This window comes from Chiroxiphia lanceolata, chromosome 18 (assembly GCF_009829145.1).
Source record: "Chiroxiphia lanceolata isolate bChiLan1 chromosome 18, bChiLan1.pri, whole genome shotgun sequence".
Lineage (NCBI taxonomy): Eukaryota > Metazoa > Chordata > Aves > Passeriformes > Pipridae > Chiroxiphia > Chiroxiphia lanceolata.
The window spans coordinates 4001840-4018625 of record NC_045654.1 but is presented as its reverse complement, the minus strand read 5'-3'; the positions used below and the strand labels follow the sequence as shown (position 1 = coordinate 4018625).

General features: G+C 42.5%; 1 protein-coding gene across 9 annotated transcripts in view; it reads left to right on the top strand.

Moving 5' to 3' along the window:
* Positions 1 to 16786, top strand: part of CIT (citron rho-interacting serine/threonine kinase) — a 74883-nt gene that overhangs the window by 51729 nt on the left and 6368 nt on the right. For 7 of the 9 annotated variants that reach the window (XM_032705583.1, XM_032705582.1, XM_032705586.1 and 4 more), the window contains 19 exons: positions 1701 to 1898; positions 2391 to 2584; positions 3092 to 3227; positions 3635 to 3739; positions 5057 to 5197; positions 5374 to 5481; positions 6160 to 6322; positions 6571 to 6735; positions 7922 to 8059; positions 8324 to 8504; positions 8722 to 8813; positions 9104 to 9208; positions 10067 to 10236; positions 11199 to 11279; positions 11485 to 11620; positions 12870 to 13009; positions 13868 to 13960; positions 16165 to 16273; positions 16400 to 16528. In XM_032705583.1, coding sequence (XP_032561474.1) covers positions 1701 to 1898; positions 2391 to 2584; positions 3092 to 3227; positions 3635 to 3739; positions 5057 to 5197; positions 5374 to 5481; positions 6160 to 6322; positions 6571 to 6735; positions 7922 to 8059; positions 8324 to 8504; positions 8722 to 8813; positions 9104 to 9208; positions 10067 to 10236; positions 11199 to 11279; positions 11485 to 11620; positions 12870 to 13009; positions 13868 to 13960; positions 16165 to 16273; positions 16400 to 16528 — 2584 coding nt within the window. The remainder of the gene's footprint in view (positions 1 to 1700; positions 1899 to 2390; positions 2585 to 3091; positions 3228 to 3634; positions 3740 to 5056; positions 5198 to 5373; positions 5482 to 6159; positions 6323 to 6570; positions 6736 to 7921; positions 8060 to 8323; positions 8505 to 8721; positions 8814 to 9103; positions 9209 to 10066; positions 10237 to 11198; positions 11280 to 11484; positions 11621 to 12869; positions 13010 to 13867; positions 13961 to 16164; positions 16274 to 16399; positions 16529 to 16786) is intronic. The other 2 variants (XM_032705585.1, XM_032705584.1) reach the window with 1 other exon arrangement.

The following is a 16786-nucleotide window of genomic DNA, read 5'->3' as shown; positions in this document are numbered from 1 at the left end:
GAAACCATGGATATATAAAATACATCTTCAAACTGCTGAGATAAGTGATGTAGTTAAATATAAAAATAAAAGCAAGTGGAAGGAAAAGAAAGTTTCTTATCTGGCAGTTAGCTGAGATCTCAGCTGTTGGAAGAATGGTAGGTAAAACACTGTAAAAACAAATGTTCTTTTGCTCCTTTTTGTTTCTATAAATACATGTCTAAGTTCTTATCCTGGTAGCAATACAAACAGTAACACATCCTTCTGACACAGGCTGCCTTCTCGGAAAGCTTGGTGCAAACAATCCAGAATAAAATGTGTGTTTTGAGCAGGGCAGTTTTGTGTGCTCAGGAAGGAGCACACAATCAGACTCTCATTAGAAATGTTGTGTTGTGGAGTGTGAATCATCTTGATTCGACCCTGAACATATGGGTGGCAGGAACTCCCCTTCACCCAGCAGGGAGTAATGTCTGTTGGACTTCTGCTTACAGTTTAAAAACCAAATACTGTTAATTTAGGTCTAGGAGAGGCATGGTAAAAGGCTGCCAAAATCTGTGTTAGTGATCCTTCAAAAAGAAGTGGCTGTCATATTTCCAGAGAGCTGAGAAGAGCTGTGTGCTCTATTCTCTGCTGCTTTAGATATTTAAGTCCTTGGCTTGTGTAGGAAATTGGAATATTTAAATTTGAATGTGTGGCCAACTGTGCTCTGGGTTTTTATTATTTTCCCATTTAATGAAGTGTCTTATTCACTTTTCTTTGACATCCAGGCAAAAAAGCCTCTAGAACATATTTTTGAGGGTTGAATATGAATTGTATGGAATTTACCAGTTTCTGAAATTCTTTTTATTAAGCTGATTTCAAGATTATACTGAGATTTCTTTCTCTTCTGTTGTGGTGACGTTGGTTTTGAGTTAGGAGGAGGTACATATTCATCCACCCTGTGTTCAGGCCTTTCATTCATAAAAATCAAATGTGAAAATGGCCCACCGTTGTTTATATTTTTCTTTAAATTTAAGGGAAAAGTGGTTTAAAGTGTTAAGTGGAATGCTGTTCTGATTAAACGTTTCCACTTCACCCAAAGGCATTTTTTTCTTTTCACTGGTTTTCTGTTAGTCTGTTGTGTTACCACAGTAATTTCTTTCCTAGTGGTCCCATCCATAATGCTGCTACTTTATATTTCTTAAAATTTCTCTGCCTTTCCTGGTTACACACAGTGTTACCTATAATAATACAAGCAATTCCCAGGGGTATCCATCAGGTTTTAGTGCCTCCACTGCACCTCTCAGTCAGTTTTCTTCAATACCACTCTTTGAAAGCCTCTCTGAAAGGTATTGACCTCATTGCTCTTAGGGGAAATTGAGGCAAAAAAAAAAGAAAAGTGCTTTGGCAAAGGCACTGCAAGTCAGCAGCAGGGCTGGGAATACAACCAGAGCTCCTGACTCCCAACCCAGAGCTTTAGCTGTGACAGTTCACTCATATAATAAATTGCATTGCAGCATATTTGTACTCTGAACCAGATTAAGAAAAAAACAGGTTATTTTCTGTAAGAAACAAAACCCTCTACCTAAGTGAAGTACACTCCTATGCATAAAAATGTACCGTTTACTTTTGTTTAAATTTGAAAAGAGTGTAAAAGCTTGGCAATAAATGTTTCTGTGCGAGAACACTTATTCACAAACCTGTGCTCGCTGCCATGTAATTTAATTTGTTTTTCTTTCCAGGTGATTTCGGATTTGGAAGAGCAGCTGAACCAGCTCACTGAAGACAATGCAGAACTGAACAACCAGAATTTCTTCCTGTCCAAACAACTCGACGAGGCCTCGGGGGCCAACGATGAGGTTGTGCAGCTGCGAAGTGAAGTCGACCACCTGCGCCGAGAGATCACCGAGAGGGAGATGCAGCTCACCAGCCAGAAACAGGTGAGGCTCTCCAAGTCTGGGCCATGATCTCTTGGTGATAGCTGGCTAATTATCTCAAAGGCAAAAAATTCTTTTAAATCTGGAAGCCTATAAGGAATGAGTAAGCTTCCAGGGGCCTGTAAGCCTCCCTTCCCAGAGCCGTTTTTAGTGAATGGAAATTTCTGGTATTTCCCATTGTGTTTTTACGGAATTTTACTTTAGAAATTTTGCACTTTGAAGATATTTAGGATATAATTAAATATCTGAAGATATTTAGAATTATTCATTTTTGGTTCTGTGACCCTGGAAATCTCAAAATGTTCGTAATGAGACCGAACTGACATTATCGGCGATCGCAAGTGAATGTAGGGGAGCCTTGAAATAAATGGGTTGTGATTTACCAGCTTATGTTTGCTGCCAATTTGCATGTGCTGTAATTTAAATGGTAAGGCTGAAGCTTAAAGTGCACGCTTGATGTGGGATGTGAGAATTGATAGGAGGATTTATTTTTAGACTATGGAGGCCTTGAAGACAACATGTACGATGCTGGAAGAGCAAGTAATGGACTTGGAGGCCCTGAATGATGAACTCCTGGAGAAAGAGCGTCAGTGGGAAGCCTGGAGAAATGTTCTAGGGGATGAGAAGTCCCAGTTTGAATGTCGAGTCAGAGAGCTGCAGAGGATGCTGGATACTGAGAAACAGAGCAGGTCTCTCTCCCCTCCTCCCCCTTTTATTAACTTTTGTGAAAATACTCTATAGAAGCTAGTACAAAAATTATATTTAGCATAGGATATGGGAGTTGGAACTAAATATAAAATCTTGTGAGGTAGTTCTAAAAATGGTTTATTAGTTAATAGTCATTCACCAGTGATATTGTTCCTTTTGTTTCTTTGCAAGTGAGAGATTCAAGGGGAGTGGTATTTATCACTGTAGTTTTTAAAATGTCTTGATTTATTATCTTCTACTTTATTATATGGAAAAATAGTCTTTGTTCTTAACTCTTCCTGTGGGGTCTTGAAATTTTAAGGCTGTAGTTCTAGCAGGGGCAGGAACAGAGTTATATAATATAAAAGTGTTGCAGCAAACAGTCTGGCTTCATAAAGTAACATCTTGAATTTGAGGCAACCCCTGAAAGAGCTCTTGATGCCACTGCACACCAGGGAGAGGTCAAGCCTGAAAGGAGTTAGGTAACATTATTTTCCATTTTAATGCAGAGTGAGAGCAGATCAGCGTATTACTGAGTCTCGCCAGGTGGTAGAACTGGCTGTCAAGGAACACAAGGCAGAGATTCTGGCCCTCCAGCAAGCACTCAAGGAACAAAAGCTCAAAGCAGAGAGCCTTTCTGATAAGGTAAGTAACTTTCAACCCTAGACTTTTATAATTAGATGAAATACTTTTCTGTTGATATTATTTGTAGAAATGTGGCCTCGAGCAGCTTTTTTCAAGATGTTAAAACAAATTAAAAAGAACTGGAGGTCATAGAATAGAATTCTATCTTCAAGCCAAAGACCTCAGATTATCTCTGAAAAAGACTGAAGCAAAAGCAGCCTATGATGCCTGGAATGATGAAGTCCTTCAATAACTTGGTATCTGCATTTGAACACTCCAAAATGTCATTTGGTTGGTTTTTTGCAAGTAAGGAAAGGATAATTATGTCATTATTTAGCACGTGCTTGGTGAAGTTGGATTTTAGGATTGTGGAATGCTCTATTTATCAGTGTTCAGTGTTATCCTGACCCTCTATCCCACCTGCCTAGCTCAATGACCTGGAGAAGAAGCATGCCATGTTGGAGATGAACGCTCGCAGTTTACAACAGAAGCTTGAGACAGAAAGGGAGCTCAAGCAGAGACTTCTGGAGGAGGTAACCTTGGAGACTCATGTTAGAACTTCAGAAGGTTCCACATCTTGAGGGGGGGAGGTTGTGTGAATAAGTGTTACACATCCATCCTTCTCCTGTATAACTGGGGAGATTAATCAAGGTGGGGGAGTTGTTTTTACTTAAAACTTTGCAGAGTGTGTGGCTGTGTTGGGGAGCAATAAGAGTGAACTGCTTCTCAGGGGAAGGTGAGCTGGGAGCCAAGAGGAGGGCAGCACGTCAGGCAAGGACAGAACCTTGCACCCAGTGGGCACAGAACCAGAACAAGAAGAGCAGAGCAGGTTTGGGGAAGGTACCCAGGTTCAGTGGTGGCTCAGTGATCATTACAGGAGCCTGTAGCCATGGGGCAGGTCCTAGGCCAGGTCTGCAAGGCCAGGTCTGTGCCCAGACACAGCTCTGACCAGGCCAAGTGCAAGGACCACAGCTTAAAACCAGCTCTTTAGGCAATGTGCTGGGAGTGCACAGGTGGAGGTCACAGGTGAGGCTTCTCACAGCCCTTTTTCATCATTAATTTGGGTCCCAGGAGTCAGATCCAAGGTCACACACCTGCACTGTATCAGGGAATCATTGAACGCAGGCAACGAGTGATTAGGGGCAATTAGTCTCCTGCTCTTCTTGGGGTACTGGCAGGGTACCCCAGAGCTGAGAACTCCATTATGCATCACAACAAAAGATTTCTGGCTCTTGCTTTATTACATATGACTGATCATGGTTTTCCTTCTCAGGGACTTTCTCATCAATAAAGTGTAAATTCTAAAAGAGTAGTTTGTCATGTGCCCTTTTCTGTTGTTAGTTAGAGACAAAGATGTAAACAGCTGGCCAAAATTTTCCTTATCTCATGTGACTATGACTAGCCTGGTTTACAGTAAAGATTACTTTTTTAATTTATTATTACAAAGTACTGAGATGGCTGCTGGTGGTTGTATAGAGAGCTTGAGAAAGTGGTGTCAAGAAACTCTTCATGTGCAGCCTATTTAACAATTCTGTACGTGCAGTCTAATTAACAATTACAAGATTTTAAGTGCTCAAAAAAGCAAATAACTTGAACGTGCAGGTGAAAGAAATGGCACTGCTACAGATTAATATAAATGCTCTACATAGAAATGCTTGTTTACTTTTAATGCACTCTGGAAGGCGGGGAATCTTCTAGAATGTTGTAATATTCCAGCTTTTAAAGAGGTGTCTGTTTACTTTTAAGTTCTGCAATGATCTTTTACAAGGAGTGATAATGTTTAACTTGTTTTACTTACAAACAAGCAAGCAGCAACCCCAAAACACTGGCCTTTGTTTTCCTATTAACAGCAGGCAAAGCTGCAGCAGCAAATGGATCTGCAAAAGAATCACATCTTCCGCCTGACTCAAGGTCTGCAAGAGGCTCTGGACCGAGCAGATCTTCTGAAGACTGAAAGGAGTGACCTGGAATATCAGCTGGAAAACATTCAGGTGAGGGTGAGGAAGCAGGGCAGGACTCTGCCTCGTTCCCTGTGAGGTTTTAGAATGTTCTGCCGTTTCTGTTTGACACTTCCCTTACACTGTTTTTTAGCTCTGTTTTGCTATTGAGTTGTCTGTTTGTTTCTTCTGATAAGATGAAATTTCTTACACGTGTGTGTGGTTCACAGGTTCTCTATTCCCATGAAAAAGTGAAAATGGAGGGCACTATTTCTCAGCAAACTAAACTCATTGATTTCCTGCAGGCAAAGATGGACCAACCAGCAAAAAAGAAAAAGGTGGGTGAAGCAGGTTTGGGAGGCATGGAATTAAATGGTTTTGTGATTGGTTATGTGCTGTGTATTCTTAATATTCTGTTTTATCTTCCTTTGTGTAACAAAATGTGTCCTCATTTAAGACCACTCCGAGTTGCTGAATGCAAACTTCATTAGGCAGAATGTGTTCTTTGTGGCCTTTCCTGTATTTTGTTATTCCTACAACCCAGTAGCTCCACCTCAGTGAGGCTGTGGGAATACAGAATTTTAAGCATGTTTTTATTTTAATGGTAAGTATTTACATGTGTATGAACTTAGTGTGCATCTAGAGTGGTTGTCTTGTAGTCACAGCATAGGACTAATTAGTCAGGTGATGTGACTTGTGTCACATCCCTGTCATAAGCTGTTCTGTCATGTTGAATTAAGTAATTTAATTTTAACCACGTATTTTGAGATCCTCTGTTTAGATGCTTTCGGAAACTCCAGGTGTGAGTACTAACAGGTAACGTACGTCCCTCTTTAAATGAATCCATATCTCAACATGTTCTCTCCAGTGCCAATTTGAACTAAAAATCCATCCTTAAGCATAACAGAATTGCCATTAGGCCCTCTGGCCGGACTGACACTAGCCAGTGTCACCTTGCCTAGTTTAAGCCATCTCTTGCTAGGAGTTAGGAGTTGTCTGTGTGTTTCTGTTGCTAGGGCCTGTTTAGTCGGCGGAAAGAGGACCCTTCTTTACCCACACAGGTTCCCCTGCAATACAATGAGCTGAAAGTGGCACTGGAGAAGGAGAAGGCTCGTTCTGCTGAGCTGGAGGAGGCTCTTCAGAAAACACGCATTGAACTCAGATCTGCTCGTGAAGAAGGTAGGGGTTAACAGAAAAGGTGAATCTGGAAGGAGACACACGTTTTTGGTCTGAAAACGTGCCTTTAATTGTGTGCCACTGTAGCAGTAACTCGTGTTGTTTAATCATTATCCCCTCTTGTGAAGATGCAATAGGGCTACGCTTTGTTCTGCGGGTTGTAACTGCTGAGTGGTCGCACAGAACCGCTGCTGTGAACCAGTGTGTCGTGTTGGTTGTGTTAACTGAAGTGGCACTTATCTTGTCTGTAGCTGCTCATCGGAAAATATCCGACCACCCTCATCCATCCACTCCAGCCACGGCCAGGCAGCAGATCATCATGTCTGCCATAGTCCGCTCCCCGGAGCACCAGCCCACTCCCATCAGCCTGCTGGCTCCTCCCTCCAGCCGCAGGAAGGAATCCTCCACACCAGAGGGTAGGCTCCTGGCCAACTTCTTCTCTCTATCATGTCAATGCTATCTCTATTTTTTTAACTCCAAACCCCGTTTTTTTTAATTGTAGGGTTATCAGATGATGAGTTTTGTTTTTATTTTTTTTGTTTTGAAATTCTGTTTGGATAATATGTTTCTGAAAACTTCAGTAAGGAAATAATTATTAGCATGAATTGTTTTAAGAGTATGTTTCTTTCAAAGGAGTATGTTTTCTTCAAAGGAGTGTGTTTTCTGTTCTACTCCCTGCATTGACAAAGGGATTTATGGGTGTTTTCTTAGCAGTTAACATTTTTACTTGTCTGCAGATTTGTTCTGCTAAACAGAAAGTTTCTATCAAGACTTCTGGTAAAGGGAAGAGACTTGGGTTAGGCATAAAAGTAAGATACCACATCAAAGCTGACATTAGTATCCTATTAACTAGAAAAAGGTGATATCCCTCCATATTTTTGAGAATGAAGGGGGGAGGATCACCAGAAAAAAGTGAGCGATTGAGGGCTCTGCTCATTTATTCTTGGTTAACCAGTGTTCCAGAGAGAGACTCTGAACTGAGACCTCCAGCCTTTAGCTGGAAAAAGCCAGAATCCACAGACTGGTCCAGCCCTGGCAGAGAACTGGGGAGGCCCAGGGTGCTGTGAGGGTGGGTAGCATTGCCATGGGGAAATGTCCTCAGAGGCAGGTCATGGGCAGGGAAGAGAATCACGTTCATCAGTAAAAGACAATGCCTTGAAGGATAGATCCACTAACAGGGATTTAAGATGCTTTATGAGTGCAGGGGCTGGTGTTACAGCATGAAGGCTGCAGGAAGGAGTGTATTGATTGCCCAGGATAGGTGTGGAAGGGTTTGTTAGCTGTGAGCAAAGCAGAGACATTACTTTAGCACATCTGAGTGCAGGCTTGAAATTTAGGTGGTTTGATTGACATAGCCTTGCTGCACCAAACATGAGCTGTTACAGTTCTACAGTCTGTTCTACAGCCTGGGCACCTGTATAAGGTAATTCCTGAGGCCGTAACGTAGCTTAAGATGTGCAGATTGCAAAGGAAAATAGAGTCTGTGTTCAGCAGGGCCTTCACAGATAAACGGTGTCACTTTTTGCTGCCTTCAACTGCCAAAACCTCCTGTAACTTTCCTCTCCCAGCGTTCCCCCTGATGATAAATGTTGTCCCTTCCAGAGTACAGCCGCCGCCTGAAGGAGCGAATGCACCACAACATCCCCCATCGCTTCAACGTGGGGCTGAACATGAGGGCCACCAAATGTGCCGTGTGCCTGGACACGGTGCACTTCGGCCGGCAGGCGTCCAAGTGTCTGGGTGAGGGGGCACAACACGGCGGGGCTGGGGGGGCAGGAACATCCACAGCCAGCTGGAACAGATTTTCAGTGCAAGCTGAAGAAAGGACCGATAGGAAGGCTTTGAAACTAGTTGGTGCAAACGTTCTGCCTTAGAAATCATCTGGTGGTTTAGCCTGGAAGGAGGTTCTTGGAGAAGCCGGGATTTGCGCGGTAGAAGTTGAGGCAGCTGTGTCATGATTTTTGTGGCGTTTAACATAAGTTTTTCCTCTGTCCTTTTTGTCAGAATGCCAGGTGATGTGTCACCCAAAATGCTCAACTTGCTTGCCAGCTACTTGTGGGCTGCCAGCAGAATATGCCACGCACTTCTCCGAAGCGTTCTGCCGGGATAAAATGAATTCTCCTGGTCTGCAGCTGAAGGAGCCAAGCAGCAGTCTGCGTCTCGAGGGGTGGATGAAAGTGCCAAGGTATAAACGGGAATCTTGGTGCTGAAATATTTGGAAGAGTTCCTAATATTATCCTGGCTCTTACAATGAGATAATTGGTACGTGCCCATTGCATGGGCATTACAGTTACCACCACTACAATTACAAGTGCTGCACTGAACTTTGTAGGAGTTGCATGTTTGTTTTATGTAGGATCCGAGCAGAAAGTCCAACATGGCTTTGTGCTTATTTCCTTCAGGAATAATAAACGTGGGCAGCAGGGCTGGGACAGGAAGTATATTGTCCTGGAAGGAACCAAAGTGCTCATTTATGATGCAGAAGCAAGAGAAGGTAACTTAGCATTTCTAGGAAGAACCTATTTTTTAATCTTCAGATGTTGTTTGGTGAGTTGAGAGGCTTAAAGATTGTTACTGTTTGCTATGGTCATATCTAGTTTAGCTAAATCTCCAGTAATAAAGCAACATCGTTGTTTTTCTAGATCCTTAACCATTTTGTTAGCTGGCATGTCATAATAATCCAGCTGTGAAACATCCATTGTGCATCCACTTCATTTTGCTATTACAGTTATTTTCTTGCTACCTCTTTGTTCATTCTTAATCTGTCTCCCCACTCCCCTGCAGCTGGACAGAGGCCTCTGGAGGAATTTGAGCTCTGCCTTCCTGATGGTGATGTAACTGTTCATGGAGCTGTAGGAGCTACTGAGCTTACCAATACAGCAAAGACAGGTGAGAATCTTACGTAGATGAGGTCAAATGGATTTCATCTGGCTTGCCATCACTTAGCCTTCTGCTTGGCTGAACAGAATATTCTCCCTTTAACTTCCATTCTGTAACTCTGTAATTTTGAGGTTACCTCTCTCTGAACTGGGGGAATAGCTCAGCACTCTAGATCTGGTTCCATGCAGGCCGTTGCTTCTGTCGTGGTAGTTGCACTGTGGTTAATATGATCATCCACCCAAATGGAAGTAAATTCCCAGAGATTTGTAGCGTAAACACTCGGTTTATTTAAATTTCTTCTCTATCAAGTGTGATGTGTCATACCTCATGCCACCATTGTGCTCTCACCAGAAAGCCATTAACTTAAAAGTACTGTGGGATGTATAGTCTCTTATTATGAAAAAATGTTGATGTGTTGATTTGTATGTACTGAATAGAACTGATGATAAGATTCTGTATGTCTTGACTTTGACATTAAAGGATACAGATTGTTAAAAACAAAGGTTTCCATAACCAGTTTTTACAGATTTTTCTTAATCAGTACAGGGAAAAATTTAGTCAACTGGCTGGTTTTCTATTTTTTTTTTTCCACAATGGAATTTCTTTCTCTTTTGAATAAAAGGCAAGATTTTTGTTTAGTAAAGAGAGCATTGTATGTATGGATTGCATACATCCAGCTAATATTTAGTTGTAAGTAGCTAGCCTGTGCAGGACCTGTAAAGGAGAAACCAGTGTATCAATTGCCATGGTAACATGTCATGATAAATACAACTTCTCTCCAATGAGGCTGAAAGGTGTTGATTTTAAGTCCACTGACAATATTCCAAAAACTAATCTAAGTCTTATTCTATCTATATAACATCTCAGATGTGCCATATATCCTAAAATTGGAGTCTCATCCACACACCACTTGCTGGCCTGGTAGAACACTCTACCTGTTAGCACCCAGCTTCCCTGACAAACAGCGCTGGGTCACAGCACTGGAATCAATAGTGGCAGGTGGGAGAGTTTCCAGAGAAAAAGCTGAGGCTGATGCTGTGAGTATGAAAGTTTCGTTTAATAATAAAATATTCTGGGAGGGAGCAGAGTTTTGAAAAATATTTTTTCACTATTTGACGTACTGAGGTTTAACTGAAGGTAAGTTATTGCTTCTGCCTTATGATGTACAATGTGAGCACCAGGAACTCGTTCATTGTGAGACTGATGCTTTATGTTACAATACCCTTCAAAGACATGGGGAGTGTAGTAAGAGAATCCCAAAATATCTCTGTAATTCCAGCAAAGGAAGGAAGAGTGGTTAGCACGTGGTTTAAATCCAGTCTCATAAGGTACCACATGGAACGAGCAAAGAAATAAAGAAAGTAAAAAGCAAAAACTTATGGAGTCAGAGGTTTTGTTGTTTCTTCACTGGGGGGGAAGGTGTGTGTGTGTTTTTAAGTTTGTTTTATTCCTAATAGGAATAAGAAGTTAAACAGATTTGTTTAGGTTTTGGATAGCCTTTTTCACATCGTGTACCAGAAAACTCTATTTTCTGGTAAAGGGAGATTGGATTCTATGGCATCATGTAAGTGAATGTTAGCTCTGGAGGAAGGGAATATCTGACTAGCAGGAAATTCTCTTTTTTTTTTCGGGCTCACATTCCTTTTGTCTGTGAGAAAAATACATGCTCCCACCAACATTTGTACTTTTCTTAAATCCTTCCCCTCAGAAAATTCCACTGCTCTGCTGTAAGAGATTGGGGGAAATGGAAAGGATAGGGGCAATAATGGATTCTGTCTGAGCTTAGGATAATTCTGATTAGTTTGCCTTACTGTATGTCAGGTAGATAAAAAATTCCTAATTCTTTTGTAGGAGGCATCCCTGCAACTTTTAGCTTTCTGAGAAAAAGCCAAGCTTTTTGCCTGTCTGAAATGATGACCTTACCTTGTTAAAATGCTCACAGATAAAGAAATGAAGATTAACTCAACAAGAAAAAAAAATATCTTTTTGTCATTTGCAGAAACTGCTTGGAAACTCCCTGCTGAAGCTGGAGGGTGAAGACCGTTTGGATATAAATTGCACAATGCCCTTCAGTGACCAGGTAATGAAGGCCCCCCTTCAGTGGGGCCTTTCTGACTAGTGGATAATTCATTCATGGAAGTGGTGTCTTAATGGCAATAGGTGTAATTACACACTTGCTTGTGGGTTTGGTTTTTTTCTCTTCACTGCCAACGAGTGTCATCCAAGTTTGCTCTTGGAGCATTCCTTGTTCACCTCATGCAGTGCTATTTTTTCCCCTGTTGTAGGTAGTGCTGGTGGGTGCAGAGGAAGGTCTCTATGCCCTGAATGTCCTGAAGAATTCCTTAACACACATCCCAGGAATGGGTGCCGTCTTCCAAATTCACCTCATCAAGGACCTGGAGAAGCTCCTCATGATAGCAGGTACTGGGCTGTGTGTTACCACTGGCCCTGCAGGGAGTAGATGGGCCTGGCTTTGTGCTGCACTGAGGTGCCAAAGGGCCCTTTGCCTGTGGATTCATCACAGGCTTTTGTCTGGTCCTTTGTCAGTATTTGCCAGGAGTCACTTACTGTGGTTAACACAGCCTGGTGTGAGGCTGGTGAATGGATATGGGCAGGAAGGCTCAGTTAAACCTTCCAGAGAAGGTGATTTCTCTGTTTCCAAAGCTGAGGGAGGGAAGAAACAGAGAAAAAACATTTCCAGGTTAGAGGACAGTCATCATTGCAAGTCCAGTTTGAAAAGTGTTGAGCTGATTAGTGAGCATCTCTCCTCCTAATCACTGCATAACCTTTTTAATTAACTGTTTGAGGACCACGATGTGATCACTGTGGCATAGGGCCAGTAACTCTTAACCTCTCTTGCCCTAAATACTAATCCATGTAACAAAGCTGGGACTTCCTGTCATGATTTAAGATTCCCTTCTGAAAGGAACACAAGTTTTAATGTCTCCATCTGTGGTTTTCCAGAGATAATCCTTCCCACACTGATGTAGGCATGCTGAACATTAGGGTGTATCTTAAGCTGAAAGCCCAAATTATCAAGTGTCTATATGACATTTGTAGGGAATGAAAAACAAATTTTCTCTCTTGTTCTGTTTGTTCTGCATTTAAGGATTTAAGCTGTCCATGCTTTATTTGTGTCAGGGTGGTACAGAACAAAGCAAATCTCACATATAATGAGGAGAGGGCTGTGTTAGTCTGTTGCTGGACTTCTGAGAAGAATTGTGTTTGGGCTATAATGCAATTTATTAGGCCACTTCTTGGAAGTCCCTTGCTAATTCTCTTGGCACAGAGAGGTTAAAACATCTTGTACTTAAAACATCTTGTACTTTAAGAAGTTCTGAAGGGTAAAATAAAACTTCCTGGCTAATTTTGAGTGGTGTCCTAATGAGGCCACAGTTGCTGTGATCTGCTAGACCTTAGCAACACTAATAACTCACAGAGGGAAGGGTTGTTCTCTCAGTGGATTTACTGCCTGTCGTGGGGTTCGGTTTCTCTAAGTTTTCTGTTTCACTTCGAGTAGGAATAATATGGGATGAATTCTACATGGTACCTTGTGACTGTTTCCACAGTAACAGCCTGTAATGAGGAGCTGCTGCTTAGGTAACAGGACAGACTTTTGTAGAGAATAGGGAGCCCTCCCTTGATGAAATGCAACCGTTTTTGTTTCCAGGAGAAGAAAGGGCTCTGTGTCTTGTTGATGTAAAGAAAGTGAAGCAATCTCTAGCCCAGTCTCACCTCCCAGCCCAACCTGATGTCTCACCAAATATCTTTGAGGCTGTCAAAGGATGTCACCTTTTTGCTGCTGGCAAGGTAGGAAACAGCTCCCTCGTGCCTCCAGACCTCCCCTTAGACTGCTCTGAGTTTAATATTAGTAAAATCAGCATCTTTATTCCACTGGCAACGCATCCAAGGTCTGTATTCTTGTTTTAAATGTTTTTCTTCAAATAAGAAGAGTGTATGGGCTGAAGAGAGGCTGAGCTGGAGACAGAATGGGGAATCTGCTACTAATATGGATAAATTTAGCCAGGATGCCATGATGGTGTAGCCTAAACTGCTAGATAAAAGAAATCCAACAGAGCATAGTACAACTGCCTCCTCACCACTGAGTGTAATTTTGAGATTTATAATTAGTGAATTCTGTCCTCTGTTCTTTAATGGCATGTTCCCAGGCCAGCAGATTTCCTTAGGTGTTTGCATCACTTTAATTCTTGACATTTACATAAATTACTGGGTTTAGTAATGGAACATTTAACCATAACAAAAATACTCATTAACAACTACTTCTGTGGACTGCTTTGGTAACAAACTGAACACCATTCATTTCAAGGTGATGTTTAAGATAACAGTTTCAGGGATTGAAATGTAGACCTGACCTATTTGAATTCGTTAATCCCTTTCCTGTGGAAAACCTTCTAATTTTTTATTAACTTCTTCCAGGTATAAAGGAGATCATAGAAGCCATTTAAATTCACGTTCTTTTTTGAGAATGTGAAGAGGCTTTTCATTATTCCAGGAATTCACAATAATTACCCTTTTAAAAAATTGTACTTGCTTATCTCTGCAAAGCTCTTTTTGTGGCAAGAGGTAACTTGGATCCGTTTCACTTGCTCAGCAATAGAATTTACTCTGTATTACCAGCCTGAACTGTGCTTGTTATCTTCCTTACAGGTTGAGAACACTCTTTGTATCTGTGCAGCCATGCCCAATAAAGTGGTGGTTCTGAGATACAACGAGAGCTTGAGCAAGTTCTGTATCAGAAAGGTGAGCTTAGTAACTCCCTGCAGTAGCTGAGGTAATTCACAGAGTGCACTAAACCTTTGTTTAAAACAAACATCTAGAACCTTTTTGCATGCATGAGAACACTTGTTTGCCAGCTAAAATGATAACAAATTGCGCTGTGCACTGACTCAAAGTGGAGTAGGCAGCAATTTCCTTTAATAAGAGTTGGCATATTTGGAGAGATGCAGAACAGAACTGTGACTTCTTGAGATATTGGATTCAGCTGTAATTGTACCCTCACTTATTTGGCCCAAAAAAAGGCTTTCTTAATTATCCAGCTGTCTTAATTATCCTCACCTCTGTTGTCTTTGGAGAAATCCATAACAAATTACTTCACTCTTCTTTGCAGCTGTGGAAGCAATGGGTGTCTGAATTTGTCCTACTGCACAAGTGAAAATTGAAGGGTATACTGGTGTTATTCCATCTCAGGATAGGCAGCTCTTTCCCCTACTTATCCTGGTACATGTGTACTTTCTCCTGGCAGCAAACAAGGCTGTAAGGTGTGGATCTCTCGTGGCTGTGTGTGCCCTCTCTCTGTACAAAACCCCAGCCACCTGCAGCCCCAGCCTTGTGTGGAATCTGCACAGGTCCTGCTGCCCTCTGCTATGCAGGGAGGGAAAGCAGAACTGCTGCAACTCCCCTCAGCCAGCTGCAGGCAGATCACACTCAGAGCATCTGACCCACTGCTCCTCTCCAACACAACTCCAATGGAATGTCAGGAATAAATTTTGTATGCTCATGTAGAACCAGAGGGAACCCCCAAAATAATAGGGATCTCTCCTCAGAACAAAGAGTTTAAACAGCCTTATAAAAGCCTGGCACCCAGAAACTCATGTCCTCTCCAATTCACAAATTAAGGGATGTTCCAGTCAAACTACACATCCCTGTGAGGTTCTGCAGGTGGCTTTGAAGGCACTGGTTCAATTTACAGCCTGGTTGAGGCTGTTATTCCCACTGAGTGCTACATGGGCACTGCTGGAGGGAAGCAGTGGGCACAGTCATGCAGATCTGGTCTCCTCAGGAGGAAAGACATGTCTTGGCACAAACAATGCAAACCTGGAACATCTACAGGCATTGTAGCTGATACCAACTCCTGCTCACAATGGAGCAGCAGCCAGCAGGAAACACTGAGGATGTACAGCCCTGTCCTTTGACAAGGGAACATGCAAAGGCGTGTTTTAGAAGGCAAGTTTTCCTTATCTCCACTAATCCAGACAACTGAATTTAGATCCTAACAAGATGGCAGCAAGCCCAGAATATGCTCTTCTTTTCTGCCAACTAAATTTCCAGATAAGCTAGGAATTATGCAAGGAATCTTGTCCTCAGAAGATCTGGGCATCTGTGTGTGGTGTCAGGCTAACCTGCAGAACTATCCTAGCTGTGCAATCACAAGGCAGGTCTTGGGCAACATCTCTGTGTAATGTTGTACAAAGAAGGAAGGAAGGAACGTTGTGTATGTTTGTCTTCCTTAAGGAGCCATCGAGCTGATCTCTGGAGTGTTAACAGCCAGGATGTTTAGGGAGCTGATTCTTGCTCTTGGGAGGATCATGGACATGCCTGCTGACAAGAGTTCTGCTCCATGGGTTAGAAAGAGTTTGGGACTTGACTGGGGTCAGTCCTGCTGAGTTGTCTGGGCAATTTTGTCTGCCTTTCCAGCAACTGCCCTGATTCATGGTGACTTCCAGGCTAGGAAGTGATTGTTCCAGCACAGCTACACTGGAGCTGGAGCAGTTCTGACAGATAAACTTCCCAGTGACAAGCCTGTCTTACAGCCCCAACTGCTCAGTCCTGGTCTTATGTCATCTCCAAGCCCTGTCCAGGCAGGCAGTCCTTGGCATGGCTGTCACCTACTGTAAGCAGGGAGCTGCTCCCTACTGCTCCAGAAAACTGAGCTGCAGAGCAGACAAGTGTCTTCCAGAACAGCATATTCTTCCAAAAGGAAGGGGATACTATCAGGGTTAGCACCTGGAGCTGAGTTGATATGCAAGTCTGTATTCAAGCAAGTATCACTTCCAACAAAACAATTCTTTTAACAAGAGGGTTTTTTCCATATGCTTTTGAGACTTTGGCGTTGCCATCTCTCTCTTTATAAAGACATATGTGGCAGTTTACAATCTTCCAGACTAAGCATTATCTGTAAACTGCTACAGGGAACTAATATCTGTCCATCCTGTCCTCCTTTCCAGGAGATTGAAACCTCGGAGCCTTGCAGCTGCATCCATTTGACCACTTACAGCATCATCATTGGAACCAACAAGTTCTATGAAATTGAGATGAAGCAGTACACGCTGGAGGGTAGGAGACAATTCCTGAGGAACGCTCCAAGTGGCTCCACAGATTCTTTTGGTGGGGCTGCTCTAAAACAGTTCAGGAAAAAGACATTGGTGCCAATCAAGGTGTTTTTCTCCATTCTCTTTGCAGAGTTTCTGGATAAAAATGACCACACTTTGGCCTCTGCTGTGTTTGCTGCTTCCACCAACAGTTTTCCAGTCAGTATCATCCAAGTGAACCCAGCGGGGCAGAGGGAGGAGTATCTGCTGTGTTTCCATGGTAGGTGGTGGATGGCTGTGCAGGTGTTGCACTACACCTGTTCTCTGGCACGTGAGCTGCAGAAGTGCTGCTGGATTTTGGGCAGCCTGTTTCTGGCTTAAAAGTTCTTCCTGCTGTGGATCAGTTGCTGCACGTAGACTGTGCCTGAAGGAAGGACTGCAGCCAGTGGAGTTAAGTGCAAACAAGTGTTTGATTATCCTGATAAATGTTCAGGGGTTCTCAGACCTGAGCTTTGTCTGGTTCCCGTGTAGACAGATA